General features: G+C 40.4%; 1 protein-coding gene across 1 annotated transcript in view; it reads right to left on the bottom strand.

Moving 5' to 3' along the window:
- The window catches only part of Pde3a (phosphodiesterase 3A), a 353,121-nt gene extending 332,575 nt beyond the window's left edge, over positions 1-20,546 (bottom strand). The window contains exon 1 of the mRNA XM_023718933.1: positions 19,497-20,546. Within this exon, the coding sequence (XP_023574701.1) occupies positions 19,497-20,465 (969 nt within the window). The 5' untranslated portion in view covers positions 20,466-20,546. The remainder of the gene's footprint in view (positions 1-19,496) is intronic.
- Between the last annotated feature and the right edge of the window lie 1,441 nt (positions 20,547-21,987).

Here is a 21,987-nt window from a genome sequence, read left to right as displayed (position 1 = left end):
TCTTTTTAGAGACAACCCACTGGAGGCATCCAGGATAAATCAAGAAATAATTTGAAGTACAACTCAGCCCAACAAGTATGCAAGGTTAGATTGCATCACTTGATGATTTCCCGCTAGGCAGAGCAGTCACATGCTGCAAAATTCCACACGGCCCCATGAAATTATAAAACATGATCAAGGGCATATGATACATTGTCCTGGCGATTGTCGGAGGATTCTGCAGCAAAGCGGCTGCAGTCTAATGACTTGAAGATCTGTTTCCTCACTAAGATACAGCACGAAGAGCAGAAAGATTAAGGACTCTGCTTAACTTTAATTTCGAACAGAAGGATAGTCTTTGTGCTAATTAAAATGTCCAAAGCCAACGACTTCGCCGCTTACAGTTAGAGATGGGCCACACGATGCTTCCAATTCGAGAAACAAGGTCCATGCTGATCCAAAAAACAAGGAGAATGAAAGTGGCTGGTATTGAACAGATATTAAAATGCATTTTGTAAATGAAAGAAATTGGGCACCTTCAAACCATCAAGGTTCCATGAGAATGTAAAAGGACCATACTGAATATGGCCAGATCAAACAAATACATCATCTTCCCTCTCTTATCCCAAGACTAAGAAACAAAAACTGACCTGCTGCCTAACCACGCAGGGAGCATTGTCACTATGTGGTCAGTTTCCAAGGATCACAGCCTACAGCAGTGCTTGGCCCTCTATTAACAGCCTTTAGGTTAGCATGCTATTAACATAAACACATGAAAAAGTTGGGAATAAATACAAAACAGAAATCAGAAAAGACAGCATTTTTACCAGAAGTCTGTGTTAAGGGGGTGATGGTACTGGAACATTATATTTAGCTATGATCTTTCTCAAAAGCAAAGTTCCCATGACTTTCTGTGTTTCTGAGCATTTATCACTTGGCACAGTAATACTATGTCAAGTAGTGTCTTTACTGTAAGCTCAGGGAGGGGGGTACAAGGTGGTCTGTTTCTCAATCCTCCCCCAACCATCTCCTACTTCCTGGCATGCTGTGGGCACTCTTCAAATGTCCTGGAATAAAAATGCAAACAGTGAGAGTTTTCCAAGGAGAATTCCCACAAGTCAGAGATCCCCAGTGGCAGTCAAGGAGCCAACCATGCTAAAGGTGACCTTCCCACTAGAAACAAGAAGTATTTATTAGTAAGTACTGGCACTCTGGTCTTCCTTACAGTGAAATTCCCCAGTGTAAATTAATAACCTGATGTTCTGATTGATGAATTACAGCTTTACTATTAGTGCCTATCCGGTGCCTCAGCAATGGATGACCTCTGGTTTTATGGAAAAATTACATCTCTGACCCGCAAGGCTGTGGGACCTGGATTCTGGCCAGGTGTAAACCCCAGGGCCAACCCCTTCCCTCCAAATGTGTTCCCACCCCCACGCAAGCACACGCAGAAAGGAAATGACTAGCAGGCTCTGTGTGTTGAGCACAAACATCTCAAACATAGTCAGCAAGTATTCACCAGCTAGCTCTACTTGGATGAAACAGTAAAGTGACTGGAGTGCTTTAGGACACTTGGCTTTTGCTTATCTTCTCTGATTCTGTCATATTTATTTCCTGAAAGTTTTTTTTTTTAACATAAAACTACAATCTTTATTTTTTAGGTAGTTACAGAAATGAACTTAATAGTCCCAAATTTATTCCTTTTGAAACTTATAGCCCTTCAAATGATTCATAATTCTAGATAGAGAAGGAACTTTTAAAATATCATATATACATTGTCCTCTTTCACTGTTCATTTCTTTATTTTAGGGAAGGGTCAACAGGGTGTTCAGGGTCTGACTACTAGATCAGACTCCTAGTGATCTGCCTCTTTACAGCCACCCAAGAGCGAGGACTACAGGCCTGCACCACCATTCCCAGTCTCAATTGCTGTCTCAGGGCACCCCTGGGGTGAGGCTGGCGTGGCAGGCCTGGGGATCAAACCCCCAGCCCCTTCATCTGCAAGCACCTGCAATCCACTGAGCTATTTGGCCAGCCCTTGTTCGTTTCTTTTAAATAAGCAACACTAAGCAGAAATGTAAGATTCCATAGTCTTACTCTGAAAATGCAAATAGTCAAGAAAATCCAAATAAGCAAAAGGAACATACACAGTGTAGCTCAGACACATAAGAAATTCAATTATAGAAACACCTCATTATATTTCTCATATGGCTTACAGGTGAAAACTGAAAATGTAAAATAAAAACAATTATAGGGGATATGCACAAACTAGTAAACAATTTAGAGAGTATGATACATTTAATAAGTGATTTAATATGTGGAATTCTTTCAAGCATTTTTTTTTTACAATTTGTTTATCACTTAGAAAAACAATCACTGGGAGGCTGATTTTTACAGTATCTGCCACTTATATTCCCAGTGAACAGTAAAGTAGGCTCAATGGTCTGCTCACACATGCTGAATTTTCTCCCCTTATTAGGGCTGTATTGTTTTTATTTATGTTGAGATAACACCGCTGTGATCACAGGGGTTTTGCTGCTACCTTAAACACACACAATAGGCAAAAAAAAAAATAGTTTTTGCAAAACTTTTGCATATACCTCATTATATGAATGCATATTCAATACACATGCATCTCTATTTTTCATAAAACACCTTTAGTAAAATTATTAAAATGACATGTATGTCAATCGGTGCTTTCAGGGACTATTTCTGAAGGTCCATGCAATAGTTTAACCTCCAATCATATAAGAAGATTTAACCTGTCCAGTCACTGGGTAAAGAATCAGGATTTAAAGCACCAAGAGATATAATTTCCATGCTTACAAGACAAACAACCACTAGGTAAATGGCCCTAATAAATGGTCTATGAATAGATCCAAAGGAAAAAATATCATATGACATTTCTTTGCAAAGTCTTATTTTTTTCAGGTGATAAAATGCGTGCAGTATTGAGAACCTAAAAAAATACAGAAAAGAACTGAAAAATAATGTATCCATGATTCACTTCTACAAGCAATAAAAATGACAAGTCTCTTCTTTGCTATGCATGATATATATACTGCAGATAATAATGTTCTCTATCCTGAATCATGTTTGTTTCCTGATTTCTTTTTCTACTCATCATTTTTCTCCCAATGTGATTAAAAACTCATAATTTCACACATTTTACAATGCCTTACCTTTCTGGTATCTAAGCACTATATAAAATATATAATAACAAGGAAAAAAAAACAATAGCACATACTTAGCAAACTGAAAAGTCACAGTGTCATGAAGCTGTCATAATTTAAACATTATTTTATTACACCTATCACTGCAGTTCTCAAAAGAGTGATAAATGGCTTCAGTTCATACGAAAACAAAACAGAAGTGTTTCCTCCATAGAAAGGACTGGGATGAACTGGCGAGTGGACTGATGGAAAAGGGCCACGAACAGTGCTCTGAGCTTCCTTGGAGTAGTTCATTGCTTCTGCCACAGCAGAGCTGTACATTCAGCTCTTCAAGTGGGAGAGCCTGGGAATGATACTTGAATGTGTTAAAATCTAGTTTTAAACATTTATTTTAAAATATGAAGACAATTTTGTCAAGATCAAATTTCAAAGCCAACTTTTATGCTACAATACTCTAAAATACTAAAAGGTTTTGCAGAGTTGGAGGTGCTTGATTAGAATTTATTTCCAACTAAGGCAATCTTATCACTTTCCTGAAGGCACAGGCAGAAGATAAAATGGGGAGGTGGGGAGGCTGTTGTGGAGCTGATGGCATCCTAGATTGTATTTTTCCCTTCAGTATCAAACTCAAGGGTGCTTTGTCAGTGAGCTATATCCCCACATCTTTTGTACATTTGGAGAGCAGTATCTCCTAAGTTGTTGAAGCTAGCCTTTAATTAAAATCCTCCTGCCTCAGCCTCCTACGCAGCTGGGCGTGCACTATAGGTTCTGGCCTGGTCAAATTTTTCTGAAGCAAAAAATAAAGACAGATACCAGATTTCCTTAATACAGACCCCTCAACTAAGAAAAAGAATTTAAAAATTCACTCTCTAGCCTGAAGGAACAGAGCAATCAATCACACATTTTACAGTGCCCCCCTCCTTTGTCCTTCTGTCCCAAATCCCCATCCAAATGGCTCCAGAGTAAATAGTACTTCTTTGTCATCAACTAATGCTGAGCATAACTTGTAATGCAACTGTCTGAAAAGAAAATGCAGCCACTTGTCTAGAAGGTGAAAACTCATTCTCTTGCTCTGGGGAAGACAGATGCTGCAGTGGAGAAGAACGTGCAAAGCCTTCAGCAGCAGATGCCTTCCCTAGGTCCCAAAAGGCCCTCTGCACCATTGGATCCCTCCAGGAAGAGCTTGGAGGGGCTCTTTCACGTTCCTCAGGGACAGCTCTGAATCACCTGACTTCTTCCACCAACTCCTGTCTCCTAGATTTTGGTCAGTACGAGTGGTGGGCAGCTGTAGCATTAGACTCTAGTAACAGCGCTGCTGTCAGCATGTATTACAACTCAAGAAAATCACCCAGTGGCCCAGTTTCCACTCACTAGCTTCCCTTCTTCCACCCAACATCTACTGTGCTCTCAATACGACAACCTGAGAGGACCTATTCAACGTAATGCTGATCACAGGCTTTCTTTCTCAAAAGCCTTTGTTGGGGGAGGAAAAAAATAACAAAGTTTAAAAAAATGTCTCAAGTATATTGTTTTGATGTCAAACTGGAGAAATAGCCTTGGACTGAAGGTTGAAGGTGTCACTGGTCTTCCTCCCACCTTCCCTCCTCTACACACACAGACACACACGCGTGCACACATGCATATGCACACGCACACCTCATGACCCTTGCTCCTGCAGGTTCAGGAAAAGACTCTGATAGTCCCTTATCTGCCATAACCCACCTGAAAAACACCATTATCTTTTCTCTCCCTGAAATCTGTTATCTATGGGCTAGGGGTGACCACTCCTGGATGAACTTTTGTCACAAGATAGTGTCTGTCTGTCTCTTGGGCTCATTCAAATTCCAAAGAAAACAGCATCAAAGTTCGGTTCCCAAGGTCTACTCATTCCCCCTAATAATCAGTTACCACCCCTAGAAACCATGTGCATTCCTCCAGCCCACTTTTCCTTCCTGGAAAAAGGGCGTATAAGCCCCTTAACTTCAAGGGTTAGTGGGCAATTAATTGCACTCTGAGATTCTTTGCCGTAGACAATATTAAGTTCCCATGACTTTCCTCCTATTAATCTATTTTAACTCATACCAGAAAAAGTTCACTCCTACAACTCCAGTGGGCGTCTCATCCATTCTGAAGAACAGTTTTGCCAGGACCTCGACATCTTCCTCACAGTCCAGCATCTCCTCCTGCACTGTAGAATTGGAAGCCAGAAGCTTTCCTTTGACCCAATTAGCAAAGAGACAACTACCTCAGGCAGAATTTCTACGGACAGGGACAGTGTATAAAGAGACGCCCCAGGATTCTCCAGACTGCCAATGTCAAGCCGAAACCACCACCTCAGACTACAATGAAGGATCATTTGATAAGTGGAAGAATCTGGAAGAAAAGTTGTCTGGGGATAGAGACCTGGAAGACCTTGCGGAAGCTGTTTAAAAGAAACATGGGGCACCTGGAGGAGTATCTTTTCCATGATAAACACAATCACTTCCCTTCTACTAAGGGCCATGACTGAGCCAGTGCTACCTGCTGCTTTGCCCAGATAACGAATAGGAAGTCCTTGCTATGGGAGAACAGTGGAACTATCAGTAGATAGTAAGAAAATCAAAAGGTTGACTGGAAATTTTACCATGAAAGCAAGCTAAAAATTCAGACAAGAATTTCGGTTTTGCAAGATGCACCATGAGTTCTAACGGCAGCTGGAGCACAGACCAAGCATCTGCAAAGTCTGGTTTCGTGACGTATTACACAGTAGGCTCAATGGCACCATCAGTCATTTTTGTAAACACGGTCAAGGGCTGCACAGATTCATCTCCATCCCGTCCCACTGTAATCGCTTCTTCTGAAGCATCTGCAGCCCTCCTTGACAGATTTCTCTCATTCTGCCATTATCCCATCTAATGTCAGAGCTCATTTGTCAACGATTTTGGTCGCAACTTAAGCAACTCCGCAAGGCCACTTCAATTAACTTCCAGAGAAGCTGCGTATTTTGTAAAGTGTGAAAGTCTGTTTGTGTAATCAGATGAAAATGTGCTTGGGTTCCTTTACATTTTGATTTCTGACAGTGAGCATACAACCCTCAATGCCGTGATCTTACTGGACAACAACAGATACTGCCCCTATTTAGTTGAGAAAGACTTTTAAGAACTCCTATCCAATTGGTCCACTAAAAATAAGCTTAAGACGTGGGTTAAATTATCCTGATGGTCCAGATAGAATCACTAAAGCTCAGAAAGTTTAAGAAATCTGGACATTTTTCAAAGCTTTGGGCTGTTTCAGGCTAAGTGTGACTACTTAACATTTGTTTAACATTATTTCTTTAAACAGCCATATGACAGGGAAACTGGCTATTCCTCATTTTAAAGTACCTCATTTCGAGTACCTTGAAATTGATATTCAAAGTATCAAAGAAATCTCGAAGTATAATGCATAGGTGCATATGAATGGGAGTACATCTGTGCAGGCACACATATGTTTGTTTTCTCTCAATAGTCAGCCTTCCTGTCTGAGTCAAGTGTCAAGTAGTTTTTAAGCATTTGCTGAATCAGATCTAAAGGTTCAGAACTCCCTGTATGGCTTTGGTGGACAAATGATCATGGCATTGTATTTTTCAACTAAGGAACCTGAGGTGCTCCTTTAAAATCTGTCAATTTCTAGTACTGACTCCACACTTCAATAAATTGGAATAACTGAGGGTAGGATCTAGGACTCTGAACTGTAATAGGGTGCCCAGATGATTTTCATCCACATTCAACTCTTGGATTACAGCATGCAACTCAATTAGGAAAATGCCAAGTGATTTGTAATTATAAATAGGTAAAGTCAGGCAATGTCATCCCAGACTTTGGAAGCATTTAAAGGAAGTTGACTAATCTATTAATCAGAGACATTTGCTGTAACAACACTTTGATTAACATGTCATGAGTGTTACATAAGAATAGTTATCAACAGGGAAAAAGCATATAAACATCTTGAAGTGCTTAGAATGCAGCAAATATTGAACATAAAGTAGAGCCCTAGGACAGTAGTGGTGAACCTACGGCACATGAGCTGCAGCCAGCTGTTTGTTATTATTGAAAGCTCTAAGACTCATCATGACTGCCCTAGGATCTTAATATGATACACTTACATTACTGACATTTGTAATGAATTCTGATATTACAAAATCACCATCACACTATATTGATAAATCAGAGTGATACATGTCCCAACTAACTAAAGAATAAGGACGTACTGGAAAGTAACAACTGTCAGGAAAGCTGTGACCAGCATTTACAGCTCTTCCCCAGGCCATGTCGCACACATTTGGTTCTAAGGACAAATCGCAAGCTAACACATAGCTGGGTTTCCTCCCCACACAGCAATGGGGCGTCCCTGGGGAACATATCCCCCAAAGCCGACACAGTAAATACTCCTGATTTTCACCGAGTTAATTTTTCTTCACATGCAAAATGCTAGCAGTAGTGTTGCGCGGTCGTTTTTATGAGTTTCCTTTTCTGAATGCCACTCTATGCTGTAGATAACTTCCTTATCGGTGTTCTGTCAACCCTTTAGCCAACATTCCCAGCCTAATTCTCACGCTTTTCATTAGGCCTAGTCAGTTTCTCTCCAAATTTCCACCAGGAACAATTTAAAGCCCTACCTGTCACCCTGTAAAATGTTTAAGAAGAGTCAATCCATTTATTACTCAAGTAAAAAAGGAATGAAGAGACGTGGATGAGCTATAGCCACTACCATTAAGAGTTGTGCTGTAATTTAGATTCTGTTTATTTAGGAAAAACAATTCCCCAAGAGTAAAAGCAGTCACTCTGCAAGATATTCCAGTTAGCTCCTTTTCTCAAAATAAAAATATAATGAAGAGCTCCCTTCTAAACTTTCATAGAAATGTTTCATCAAAGTTTTTTTTATATATTTTCTATGGTAGCCTTTTTTTAACATTAGATTTATTGGTACATTTTATATATGCATAACAATCACGTTCATCATAGAGAATTCGTACCTATACGTGATATAACTCGGTTTTTCACCCCATCCCTCTACCCTCCTTTTAACCCCTCCCCATTTACAAAGCTTTTGATTACAGCTTCTTTCAAATTGACTTATAACTAAGGCAGGTATTTTTCAAATAGAAACCATTTTTGTATTTTTAAAAATATATTCAAAGCACTCTTACAGTTGTCAGTCATCTTTCTAGAAAATCTACCTATGAGTACACCTGACATGCAGTAAAGGTTAGAAGCAATGTTTTTTCTAAACATTGCATGCCTACGTTTATCAAAATTCATAATGAATGGTATAAATACACTCAAAGGAAATTTTCATGATTTCAGTGGGAAAATACGACAATATCGCTCTTAAGAATCAAAACTATGGTAACAGATTCAGTTCTTATTTGACTTAAAATTTCCTATTTTAATAATTCAAGCTCTTAAAAATTAGGTGCTCTGAGTAAAAAGGACTGGATAAAGTAAAAATCTGCCTTTCAAACAAGCCTTATAAAGTGTTGTGTTTTCAGTACATCTTGGCTCAAAATGATACTGCCAAACTTCTTGATCATTCGGCATAACTGAACCAGCACTGAGGCTAGATGACTTTTGAAATAAGCCAATTTTATAATGTCATCTCTAGAAGTGACTAGCTGAAGATGTATGTCCCAAGGGATCATGATTAAAAGATAAACTAAGGGCTGGAGGTATGGCTTAGTGGTCAAGTACACGCTTGCCACAGGAGTGGTCCTGGGTTCAATCCTCAGCACTATTAATTAATTAGGTAATTAAATGGATGAAACAGAGATGGCATTTTCTCTCCAATAGACTTTCCAGGAAATTCAGCTTTCTTTTCCACAAAACAATACAGACTAAGAATATTAAAAAGTGATCATTTAACACCTGTCCAATCTTTGTGAAGGTAAAGGAAGAAAATGAAGTCAATTTGTTATTTTTCTCATTATCTGAAGCTGGCAAAGATTTTAATTTTATTTCCTGAACAATCTCTAATTTCTTTCCTTTTTAATTTAATTCAGTTTATTAGTACAATTTAGGCATCAGGATCACATTCCTTCTACAGGATTTGAACCTGTACATGATGTATCTCGGTTCCTCTTTTTTCCCCATTCTCCTCCCCTCTCTTCAACCTGTCTTCCTCTCCTTATTCACAAAGCCTCAGGCCGGCCAAATAGCTCAATGGATTAAAGCACCTGCAAGCAGGCACAGGGGCCTGGAGTTCAATGCCTGGCGTGCTGTGCTGGCCCCGCCCCTGGGGTGTGCTGAGACAGAAATTGAGATTGGGTGTAGTGGCACGCGCCTGTAATCCCAGCACTTGGGAGGCTCTAGACAGGAGGATGACTACAAGTCTGATCTAATAGTGAGACCCTGAGCACCCTGTAGACCCTTCCCTATAATGCAGAAAGGTAAAAGCTTCTCCATTTTTCCCTTTTCTCATTTTTCTTTCCCTTCCTTCCTCCCCCTCCCTCCACCACTCTCCCTTCCTTTTGAATAATTTATTCCTAATCCACAATATCAACTGAACATTTCAGTTTTTATTTATATTTTGTTTCTCACAATAGAGAGATAATGCACTATTTACACATGCATGTCCAGTTTATATCACTTACACATATAGTTTCAAGGTACAAATGACTTGTTTATACTTCTTTACAACTAAGTAGTACTCCTTTATATTAAAAAGAAAATTATCCATTCCTTGGTTGATGGACACTTAGGTTGTTTCCAAGATTTTGCTACTACAACTATACACCCTAATTTCAAAGCTGTTCCTGAATTTTAGGCTACCATGATTTTGGCAGTAGCGTTGGCTATTTTCAGTTGACAGTGAACAAATGTAAGTATCCAGGAGTGATGCAGAGCAAGGATTTTCTTAATAGTAAAGATATGCCCAACTCCAGCCCTTTATGTGACACTGCAAGAAGATATTTAAAAGTAGGAAAAATGCAAAATCTATATTAAAAACAGAAACTCACTGATCTACCAATAGTTCATCTCTTATCAAAGTTGCCTTAAATCAGCTCAGTTGCTACACAACTTCAGTCTAAATACGCTGATTTCTTTTATAATAAAAACTGATCTGTATTGGAAGCCTTCCTTTGTGGAGCTTAAAAAGCAAATTTTCCAGGGAGCATCAACTGTCACAGGCTCCCTTCTTCCTTCCTGTGAGAGACTTTGCTCCTGAGGCAGAGGACCCCGAAATACTGATTCTCTCGTACCCTGGAGAGCATTTCGCAAGTGAACCATTCAACTTGACCCTCAGAAACACTTAGAAAAAAGTAAAAAGTCACTTCCTTTATCTGTGCTCGGGCAAACTGAAAAGCACAGTAAGGGTGCCAACTCCGCCAAGCAGGCCATCAGTTTGTCACAAAATACAATATTGCCCCCAAAATTATATTGCTGTGACGTCCAACTTCCATCATGTTTATAGAAGTGGATTATATCTAGAAAGGAAGAAATGCAATGGACATCATATAAATATTCAGTTATTCAAGTGTATTTCAGAAGACAAGCAATTTTTACTAAGATCGCATGAACCCAAACCTATAAGCATCTTGCATAAAATTATTTAATAGTCATACAAGGTTCTAGAAGACAGAAAGGAATTCCCTAAATTCTTAAATATTCTCTGAGGAAAAAGAATCTATTAAGTTAAAAGAGCATGAAATGAAATGGAGAGACAGGGAACAAAGAGAGAAAAGTGGCCTGAAAGAAAAATAGTGAAGGCCAGTAAATATAAACAATTTTACAATTAGCTGGTGAATACAACAAGTTACATTTCAATACAAACTGTGTTAAGGGATAGCAGTATTATAATGACCTGACGGTCTTTACAAATTTAAAATAAATCAGCTTTACTAAAAGTAAACCTGAATCCACATTACTTCATTTGATCCAAAGGCACTTCTTCACAAAGCACTTTTTTATGGTCTTTTGGTCTTTACAGATTATTTTCTAAGTGATTAGTTATTATCTATGCATTTTACTATTTTAACGCTACAATGCCAAATAAGCACTATGCCTTGTTGCAAAGGCATTCTAATACCACAAAGGTACAAATCACAACACACAAAAGGCATTTTTTTAGAATTATTAACTTATATATCTATGTATATGCAAGAACACCACATGTGTAAAAAAGCACCTTTCTTGCTAATTATTGAAGTGACATTGGAACTATTCCCAGAATTACCAAAGTTTTTGGGTTGCCTTTTTCTTTTGAGATTACAACCCGAAATGTGAGCTCAAAAATGGCTCCAAACACCAGCTAATCTGAATTCTTAGTTAAGAAATTCCACGCTATCAAAAACTCCTGCCCCTGGCTATAAACAAAATGAAACCATGTTCATTCTGCATCGATGGAAGTAGTGTTTACACAGGCAGGGTGCGAAGTCATCAGCCCTTTGCAGGCACTAATTTTCATCCATTAAAGTTACTAGTGCTCTGTCACTTCAGGTTTCTAAGTTACAAAGATAACAACCTGTACCACAAATATAAGCACTTTCATTTCCAAAAAGACATGAGATAACATAATTATAGACCAGTCACCATGAAATGTGAGGTGCTCACACTGGATCTGTAAACCATTCTTGGTACATATAAAACTATGAGAGAAGGCACCACAGTGGCACGTGCCTGCAATCCCAGTACTATGGGAAGCTGAGGCCATGGGATTGCATGTTTAAGCCCAGGCTGTGCAATTAAGGGATTCAGCAAGACCTTGTCTCAAAATAAATATTGAAAAAGACCTGGGAAGGTAGTTCAATGTGAAGGTCCTGTGTTCAATTCTCAGTCCTGGGAGGAAAACACAAAATTACAGGGGACAAATTTATAATTAACCAGAAGTATTGATACTATCAGTGTGGTTAGCATAAGCATTCTTCATCAAGGGCTCTGCTCAATTCCTCTTCCCGTTTAAATAATCATTGTTTTAAATATGTAAGATAAGGTTAAATAATAAAATGGGAAAAATAGACTGTACAACTATTAGAGTACAAAAGTGAGCTATCAATATTACATTTAACATCTAAAAGATGATGCATTTTTAGTATTAAGTTGACATAGAGTTTTGGTTATGACTGAAGAGAGGAGATTAGTAATCAATTATTTCATCCTATTCAAAAGATACAGCTGGACCATCCATTATGGAAGCCGGAAGTGACATGTATCTACAGAAGAGGTGAAACAAGGCAGACCAAATAAGAGGTACACCTTAAGTATAAAACACTGGTGAGCTATATAGATGGTGCATAAAGCAAAACATAAGATAACTCAACCTATTTTTATTATATGTTGAGGTGATATACAAGGTGAAAGCCTATCATGTTACAGCTGCTTCTTTTTCTTTATGCAACAATTAGAAAATGTGAAAATCAACATTTATTTTGTTCTAATTGTACCAAACAGCACTTATCTATAATGTTCACAGGGCTGTTTTCATCAAAACCACTGGGTGACACTGTTTCTCCACTAAATTGATACAACCAAAGCAATATTCTGCCAGGGGGAAATGATACACACACACACACACACACACACACACACACACACATTCACACACAAGTACTCACACCTACACCCCAATAGGGAAATTGTGCTCCTGAGAAAGAAGGAACATCAGCACCCTTAAGTATCTGTATTCTTCACTAGACGTGGGCTCTGATGGGAACTAGATCGCCCAAAGGTTCCTTAAGAACAAATGATGTCATAAAATCACACCTGCATAAGTTACTTAATTCGTGTCATTTCTCAAGAGGATAGATTCCTATCCTCTAAAAGGTAATGGTCCTTTTGACCACTTTGAATATTAAATTCTATTTACATTCTGATGAACTTCTAAGGACACTAGGCAAAAGAAGTGAAACAAACATAAGTAATCAACTATTTGCTCTTAAAAAGCAATGTTTTCTGTTTTGTTTTTTGCTTTTTTTTCATTTGGGGATCATTTCCTTACCTTGAACTTGAAATTCCAGATGCCTTCAAATAGACACATTGAAAAATTGAGCAGCACATTCCAGAGGCTATTTGGAACTATTTGATTCACTGAAAGGGCTTGGAAAGATTTCGGTTATCTGTACATTGGAAGTTCCCACTTGATTACTCAATCTCCTCATTCTGAAGGAGAGCTTAGACCAGGCAAAGTCACAAATGACACCTACACCTAAAATTGCCTGCCTGTCTCTTTTCCTGTCTCTTCCAACTCCAGCATCCTCCAGTCAAGGAGGGGCTGGACCAATGCCTTTTTGCCTCAGGCTGTCAGCACATATGTAGCTAATTTTCCCTTTCTCTAAAACCCAAATAATTCTAGTTACTAACTACAACTTGGCACAGAATTAAATGTTGTTGCTATCAGCTACTTTCATTCTTACACTACCTACAGATACAAAAACATTTAATGGGTTCTCTTCAGAAATTTACTACTTCTGTCTTTACTTCAGAATATACTATAAGTGTATAATAAATTCATTACCATTACAAAGAAAAAACCTTCTTCACGTCTTCAAACATAAAGTTGCTGAGAACTTAAACAAACACACATATCTTTGTTGAAGATCTCTGCAAAATCGGACACCACAGACATTTGTCCCATGAAAATGAGCAAATCAAGTTTTATATGTAATTTCAGAGAAGACACAAATGGGTCCTGGGTCATGGTTAAAAATCTATTGTAAAATGCTCTGTACATTCTACTTCCTATTATCTATGTATTCATTTAGATATTTTACTGTGATTTCCTCTATTTCTTGTACATTGATGCCTAAGTACCCTAACTTGGCTTTGACTGCAGAGAGAGACAGCCGCAGTGTTGTATCTGTGTATAATTTGCCTATAATATTTAGTGCAGTCTAACACACAGAGAAGAACATGTTGGTTCAACATTTCAGAGGTTGACTGACCTAAGGGCCTTTATGGATGACACGAGCTACAAGTAACTGCATCTTTTTAAACAGTAATATACTCACAATGAATTGTGTAACCAGCTAATACTTTAGAACATAATTCTCCACTAGATCTTCCTCTGAACTACAACTCAGACATATCCTGTAGACTTTATTCCCCTCACTGATCACATCTGTGCATTGAACATCTAAGAACAGCATGAACATACATCCTCAGTTTAAAGTTAAGTTAATAAACTACGGTAGCCTTATTAAAAAAAACCTAAAAAATTCCCCATAAAAGGATTTTATTATTATCTATATAAGGAATAACATTCACTGGGACTATTAACAGAACACTTCTTTCATATAAGACTAGGGAGTTTTAGGGAGTTTTTGAGGTTCTTCAGAATTCTGTGATAGAACTCCATTAAACATATATACATCACTGAATGTTCAATATGGACTTGAGGATTTTTACCAAGATATGATTATAAATATCACCAAGAAAAGAGGAAGGAGGAAGATTGCACGGGTCAAGAGACATACAGGAAATAAGTCAGAAAGTCAGCATGGACGTGTAAGGTTAGGTATCATTCTACAAGGCTAAAGAAATACTCACATGGCCCAGTCAAAGGTAAGGTTTCTGTATTTCAAAATTCTCTTTGGACCCCACATGACACAGTAGTGGCACTAATTATCTTGCTATATCCAAGAGGTTCCAACGATAGCAATATTTTCTAAAAAAAATACCTCCTACTCTAATTCCTAAACTCATTGTTTTTATAGATCAGTACAAGCTTTCTCCGAAGTCAACTAGGTTCTATTGCACTGGTACTAATACAAACTATATTAACTAAAAATCTGTTTATCTTAAAATGTAATACATACGCAGAGTTGTGACTTTGCATTTTGTCAGCATACTATCTCAACGTAATAAGTGAGAAACATACTCAAAACAGAAATAAAATTAGACTTTGTAGGGCCTTTGTTCAACTAGAGTCTTGAAGAGATTATTCTCAGAGCTAAATTTCCTAATGTAACAAATTCACACAAATGTCTCTACATTTGAATGTTTTTTATCCTGTGTCACTCAGCCTCCCCTGCCTGCAACCCCTCCCCCTAGACTTTTCAAAATGTATTTCATACACAGAGTCAGTGTTCTGGTTGTTTATTTAATTAACATGACAGCCCAGCATACACAGCATTTCTTTCAGTTCTACAGTTTTAACTTTTTACATTTCAGACTCAATACAGCAAGAGTAAAATGACTGTTTTCACTCCTTCCAACCTCTGTAAATTTATATAGATTCACTAACTATTTCTGTCAGTTAAAGCAGTTTTTCAGTATGCCTTAAATATCCATATTCCCAAAGTAAAATCAAAATTTTTAAAAATCACAGAAAAACAAAACTTTCTTTACCCTCACCTTTCCCAAGGGGATAAGAAAATCCTGTTTCCCTTTTTCAGTATTTTCAGAAGTTGACATTACTTAATTACCTAATTCTGTCAACAAATCCTAAATAATCAATATTTCTCTTTGTATCATTACAAGTAATACTACTGAAATGTGATACAGCATACAGCTAAGTATAAAGTTCATCATTATTTTTAGGAATTTATTCCACTTGAGACATACACATCACATTAAAATGCAGGGATTTAAAGGGCAACTTATATGTATTGAAGAAATATTTCTGTTTTTTATCTTTTAAAAACAAGTTATATTTTTTTATCAATAACAAAGTCCATGACAGGCCTGCCTTCTACTGCCTTCCATCAAAATCCAACCCATTTCTTCTATTTTTATTTTATTGTTTGCCTTTCTGCTTCCTTCTCACATCAGGGATGAAAAACCTGATTCTTCTTCTGATAACCAGCTTAAAATCCACTTACATTCCTGCAACTATACATTTGTATACATGGTAAGAATGTTTGGGACCTTAGGAGGAAAATAGTCAGAGGAAACAATTTTGACTTTTAATGATGTAATATCAAGCATACATCGGAATCATTTTGACTCATATTGTACCTATCACAAAAGAGTTATGTTGCTAAAAGATTTAAACAAATTAATGAAAAAGCCAGATGTCTTGCATTTAGACTATATGCAAAATCTTAAATCCTTAAGATGTAGCTGCAATAAAATTCCAAATGTTTTGGAATCTTTTAAAAATGAACACATAGGATGGTCACAGTAATTAAAGAATAAGTATCCAACTATATTCTTTTATGTGGAAAGACATGTAGACACAAAGAAAGACATAAAAGAACACAGACACCCCACAGATACAGTTTGCAAGTGCTACAAATTGCACAACCAAAATTTTTGTGAGAAACATATTTATTAATGATGCATCATATCTAATAATTTATGAAAGCCTACATCCCTTCGTGTATTCCAGTATTTGCAGAAGTACAGTGGCAACCTGAAAGAAATATAGCTGCTCTCAGATGTGAAAATACACTTAGGAAAGATGGGAAAAAATCTTGGTAGACAGTTGATGTCTTAATACTGCTTGCCTAAATAGCACAGTTAGACACACTCATCCACAAAATCGAACTTCAGGGTAGTGGGCCGGCAAGACTAAAAGAGATGGTATAAACTTCATTCTTTACCAGAGTAAAGGTGTTTTCGCTCGCAGTCACAGACACACGCAGGGCTTAATTTTTGAGATCAAAGATTAGAACTACTTTCTCCTCTCTTTGCTAGAGACGATCTTTATCATTAGTGCTGAAAAACTCAAGTCTATATGTCATAACGCAGCTATAGACTACATTTTTCTAGATGTAAATTTCTAGAAGGAAGGTGTGGGGGAGAAAATGCGTATCAGCTCACTGGTTTGTCTTATCAGAATTTTATCATATATTCTCTTTGCCAATTTAGAACTAAGGGCCACTGAAGAGAATGAACCCATAAGTACAGACCCACTGTCATCCATATGGAGAAGAAAATGCTGAACTTCTCTCACCTTTAAACTTCACAAAGGACAGCATCCAAAAAAATTCTCAAGCGGTGTCTGTGCTTTCTATCCATGCAGTACAGTTTAAAATTAACTTGTTGCCTCTGAGCACTGCCTTAAGTTGAGAGCGGACACCCCTTCAGAAAAGAACCAATCTGGTGGAATTCATGGGAGTGTTAAACGTTCCTTTTACAATTATTTTGAGTCTTCATAAAATATGCAAATGACAGTGGTACACTTTGCACCCTTAATCAGAAGTTTGTTTCCTTATGATAAAACAGATAAGCCATTTACTATATAGTGCCTGAACTTTTCACACAGTTAGGCCAACGCATGAGATATTGCCCTATCTTATAAGGTACTATCCCATGTTAGTCGCCACCCACTCTCCCCAGTTCAGCTCAGCAAAACTTTAATGGGTCAAATATAAAAACTAATCTTCAGTAGCACACACATACCCACGTCTTTAAATTTCTGCTAAATGTAATCCTGTCTTTCCATCTACCATAAGAGACAGTATCTAGTTTTAGGGCATTACTCATAAACACACAGCTTTAAAAAAAAGGTAACCCCACGTAAATGATTGGAATAGATTACACATAGGAATTCTTCAGCTGCATTAATCAGCAAAACATTTTAAATAGCTATGCTCACTTATGTTCTTATATATTTGCAGATTTTTTTAATTATTCATGTACTAATTTAAACCAGAGAAAACCAATAAAACCTTGTGGGTTATTTAACACGGCTGGTTAATTCACCTAACTACCACCTTATCTTAAATGCATTCTGAACTCTCTCAAATGTTAATATGAAATTTTAGAATGTAATTTCAGAGCTAACTGATATTAATTTGGAGTCAATTAATTTATGATTAAACCCAGATTTTTCTTAGAAATTAGGGCTCAATGTTTGCCTGGACCGCATCACATTTCGCTATAAGTTCAAGAGCTGTACACATTTAAACCAGTGGTTTAATTTTTGTTTAAAAGACATTTTCTTCCGTAGCCCCAGAAAGAAATTACACTTTTCCTCCTACTTAGCCTACCCTGAAGTAGATAACTTTTGTCTAACAATCTCTACACTGCTACCACAACTAAGTATCAGTCAGTGGTCTGCTTTTTCTTTACTCTTGAAGTTTAAGCTCAAGAAATTTGTTTTATCTAAACAAGAAACTAAATAAGTACATTTCTTTTAAAATAAGCACAGAGATTATAATGTTGACATCCTCTCTGCTAAATAATGTCAAACAATCACATCTCTGTAATCAACTCTATTTCAGAAACAAACAAGGCACCCACACCATATGGTGCCTGCTATTTCTTGGAAGTACCTACAAGATTGTCCAGAAAATAACCCAAAAAGAAAGGGCTTTCCATCCCATAGAATATTCTTTCACACACTCAATGTGTCCTAATGGTGCCGCCGAGGGGCATGAATTTAAATGGGGAAAGTGTAAATTTCCACTTGCTGAACATAACCAGCTTTTCACCCTTCTTTCATCAAGCGTCAAAACTTCAAGGAGATAGCTGAAGAAGAAGTGTGCTTTTCCAGGTACGGTTAATGTTCGAAATTGCAGTTGGTTGTTTCATGCCATTTGTAGTAACTATGCCATGGTTCTAAAAATCTAACGATAATTAGGAGACGCCTCGCCAAAACTGATCAAACGTTTTCCAGTTTCACTCACAATTATAGAGCCCTCCACCTCTCTTTTCTGAAAGACAGCACTTAGAACTAGCCTCTTGCACGTTTCCTGTAAAACCTGAATAAAGCCTTTGGAATTTGTAACTATCCACTTAATTTGGTAAATGCTCACGAGAAAGGTTATTTTTCAGTGGACAATAATAGCATAGTTTACTTTCTTGAGCCATTCTACAGGTCAGACACACGAGGCCCAAATTTGACATTTATGTGCAAAATACCAAACACTGCCCATTCAATGGTGCGTGTAACCTAATTATATTTAAAAACCAATAGATACCAGCGTTATTTCACATCTCCTAGCTAAACTTCCTGCAAAACCAGAAAGTGTATCAATGCCTTATCTCCAAGCATGCTTTGCTTACGTGCATTCTCTGTCTAGTGGTTGTGACAAATGTTTGCCTGCTACTTTATAAGAAAGAAAATTTATTTTTAAAAATAGGAGAAAATCTGCACTGGGGCAAAAAGGCTCATTGCCTAAAAGCTCAGCCTAATTCTACCTTCTACTAAGGCAGGAAGGCCTGAGAGTACTTAAAGGGCAGAGAAGCCACACACCAGGTGTAGCAGATCTGAGAAAAGTTGGCCTGGCAGAAGCAGCCCAATGCCTCTGAGTTGTGTTCCTTCTTCGCCTGTCTGTCCTTCAGGTTACAAAATACTCTGCGAAAGGCACACATTAAAAATGCTAGTTTCTTCCAAAGTCTAAAGTTCTACCACGTTTCCTAGATGATCCTCCAGGAGTTGTCAACACTTTGCGCCGCTTCCCAAGTTTCCCGAATCGGCCCGAAAGTGGGGCGCCGCGCTTACCTGCTCTCGGGGGATGCAGGGCAGGGAGGTCCTGCGGTGGGACTTGCTGCCGCAGCCCGACATCGCGGCAGACACCACGGAGCTGGACCGCCGCCTCCTCCTGAGCACCGGGATCTCTTCCTTGGTCCCAGCAGTGCGCTGGGACCCCAGAGGCTCCCTCGGAGCCGCCACTGGAGACTGCGGCAAGATCTGCTCCACGTACCTGGCCAGGAGGATCCCCAGCACACCGGCCAAGTACGCCAGGTAAGGTCTCCAGGCCACCTGGAACCTCTCCAAGGAAACGAGGGCCACGGTCCGCACCGCGCTAGTCAAGGCAAGCATGAGGACGCCCGGCCGCAGCCGCAGCCTCAGCACCAGCCATGTCGCGGCGGCCAGGCAGCTGAGCACCACCCCCGCGGCGGGCAGCGACAGCAGGCGGTCCTCCCCGACGCCCAGCCCGAGCTGGACGAGCGCTTCCCCCCCGCAGCAGGCGGCCAGCAGCGTAGCGGCCAGAGGCAGGCGCACCCCGGCGCGCCGGAGGTACAAGCCCATCCAGAAGAAGGCACCCAGGACACTGAGGAGCAGCGCCCAGGGCTGCAGCCAGGGGCTGAGCCGCGCGCCGCCCCCGGGCGCGCCTCCCTGCACGCCGGGGAAGACGCCCCCTTCTGCTCCCGGGACCGCTTCCTCCTCCACCTCCTCCTCCTCCTCCTCCTTCTCCTCCTCCTTCTTCTCCTCCTCCGCCTCCTCCTGCGCTGCCACCGCCTCCTGACTGCGAGGCCCCAGCTCTCGGCCGTTCTCGGCGCGGACCGGCCGCACCAGCACCGCCAGCAGCAAGGACAGCGAGCCGGCGCACAGCGCCCAGAAAAGTTTCCGCGAGCGCCGGAGCGGCAGCAGCACCGGGACTACCCGCGGCCAAGTGGGGTGCGCACGACTCACCCCTCCGCGGTCCTCCTCGTCCCCACCTCGCACAGCCTCGGCCGGCACTTCCATGGTGCGACCTCCACGCCGTATCCCCCCTGGGGGGCGCCCCGAGCCACGCTCGCGCTCACGCTCTTCCCAGTTCCCCCCAGTTCCCTTCACCCCAGGCCCACCGGTCTCTGAAAAGTTTCCGCTTTCGAGTAACTCTGGGAGCAAAGCTAGATGCTCCAGAGAGGCTTCGAGTGGAAAGCTGGCATATTGGACTTATCTTCTTTGAATAGCTTTGAGAATCCTCTGCTCCCCTTCCACCTCCACCCCGGCTTCTATTCTCGGGGGTCTCTTCCTACTTCAGGATTTTAAACGCTATCTCCTGCGCGCGCGCCGGGGGGACACGGACGCTGCGGGAGCTGGGGGCGCGGGGCGCGGGCGCGTTCGGGGCCATTGCGCGCGCCAGGCCGGAGGCAGATGGAGGGAGGCTCCCTTCTCTTCCTGCAGCTCTTTCTCTATCACTCTCTCTTTCTCCGAGGCGGATCCTCCTCGGAACAGCCCTAGGACGCGAATCGCAGTGCCCCGGGGCTGCAAGAGCCTCCCGCTTGGGTGTTGGTCCAGTTCATGGCACAGGGGGATCAAAATGCAAAAGCGCTGAGAAATAAGTTCATGCGTCCCGGCGGAGAGGAGCGGCTGCGGCGGGAGAACGAGGGAGAGAAGGCGAGCGAGCTGGGAAGGAAGGGCGAAAGGAAAGGGAGGGTGAGAAGAGAATGAGATTTGCACGCGCGCGTACACACACACACACGCACACACATATATTCTTCTACGTGCAAAGTTAGTAGTGATTTGCAGTTCTGCAAAGGGAAATACGAGTAAAGACAACTGCTTAAAACTGTATAAACCAGGCAACTGGAGTGGTCATCAATTCTGCTTGCTTGCTTGCTTTAAGGCAACTCCCTAGCAAAGCTTGCTGAGCCGAGCTCCCGCCCCTCCCCCGGAGGAGGCGCTGCTTGCTGTTTGGCTGAGCCCGGCCCACACTGTCTGGCGCTCGCTCCCCCGGGGCCACCGCTAGTCCGCCGCACGGCTCCTTCACCGCAGCCCGGAGCGTGGGGGCCTGCGGCTGGCACTGAGCCCCAGCTTTCTAGGACGCCGCGGGGGTGAGGGTTCTGGGCCTCTCCGTAAGCCATCTAAAGTACTTGCCACTGTCTTTGAAAATCACATCCACATCTAGTATCTGCGTGACTTAAAAGATGCTCCGAAGTTCTCCAGTCAAGACCCACAGCAAACCCATTTCAGACAGCTTTGTATGGCTCAGGCTAGAAGATCTTTGCAATGGAGAACCCAAGCATGTCCCGCTGGATTAAAGGAAGAAAAAAATCTCAGAGTTACCTAGACCACAGTATACTCAAAGAGGGGTGCGGGGCATAGGTTATTGGGGTGTTTTTGTTTTTTAAAGGTCTCACTTCAAAAAAAAATCTAGAATATGGGTATCAATCAGCAATTTTGACTGTGGATGGTAAAAGCCCCTCCTAGGGAACCATAGTCTCAGGAAGACATATAGGCCCAGACAATAAAATACAACACTTACAATGAAGAAAGTTTTTTT

The sequence above is a fragment of the Octodon degus genome, unplaced genomic scaffold (assembly GCF_000260255.1).
Source record: "Octodon degus isolate 3935 unplaced genomic scaffold, OctDeg1.0 scaffold00064, whole genome shotgun sequence".
Taxonomy (NCBI): Eukaryota; Metazoa; Chordata; class Mammalia; order Rodentia; family Octodontidae; genus Octodon; species Octodon degus.
The sequence above is the reverse complement of the archived record's forward strand: the minus strand, read 5'-3'. Positions and strand labels throughout refer to the sequence as shown.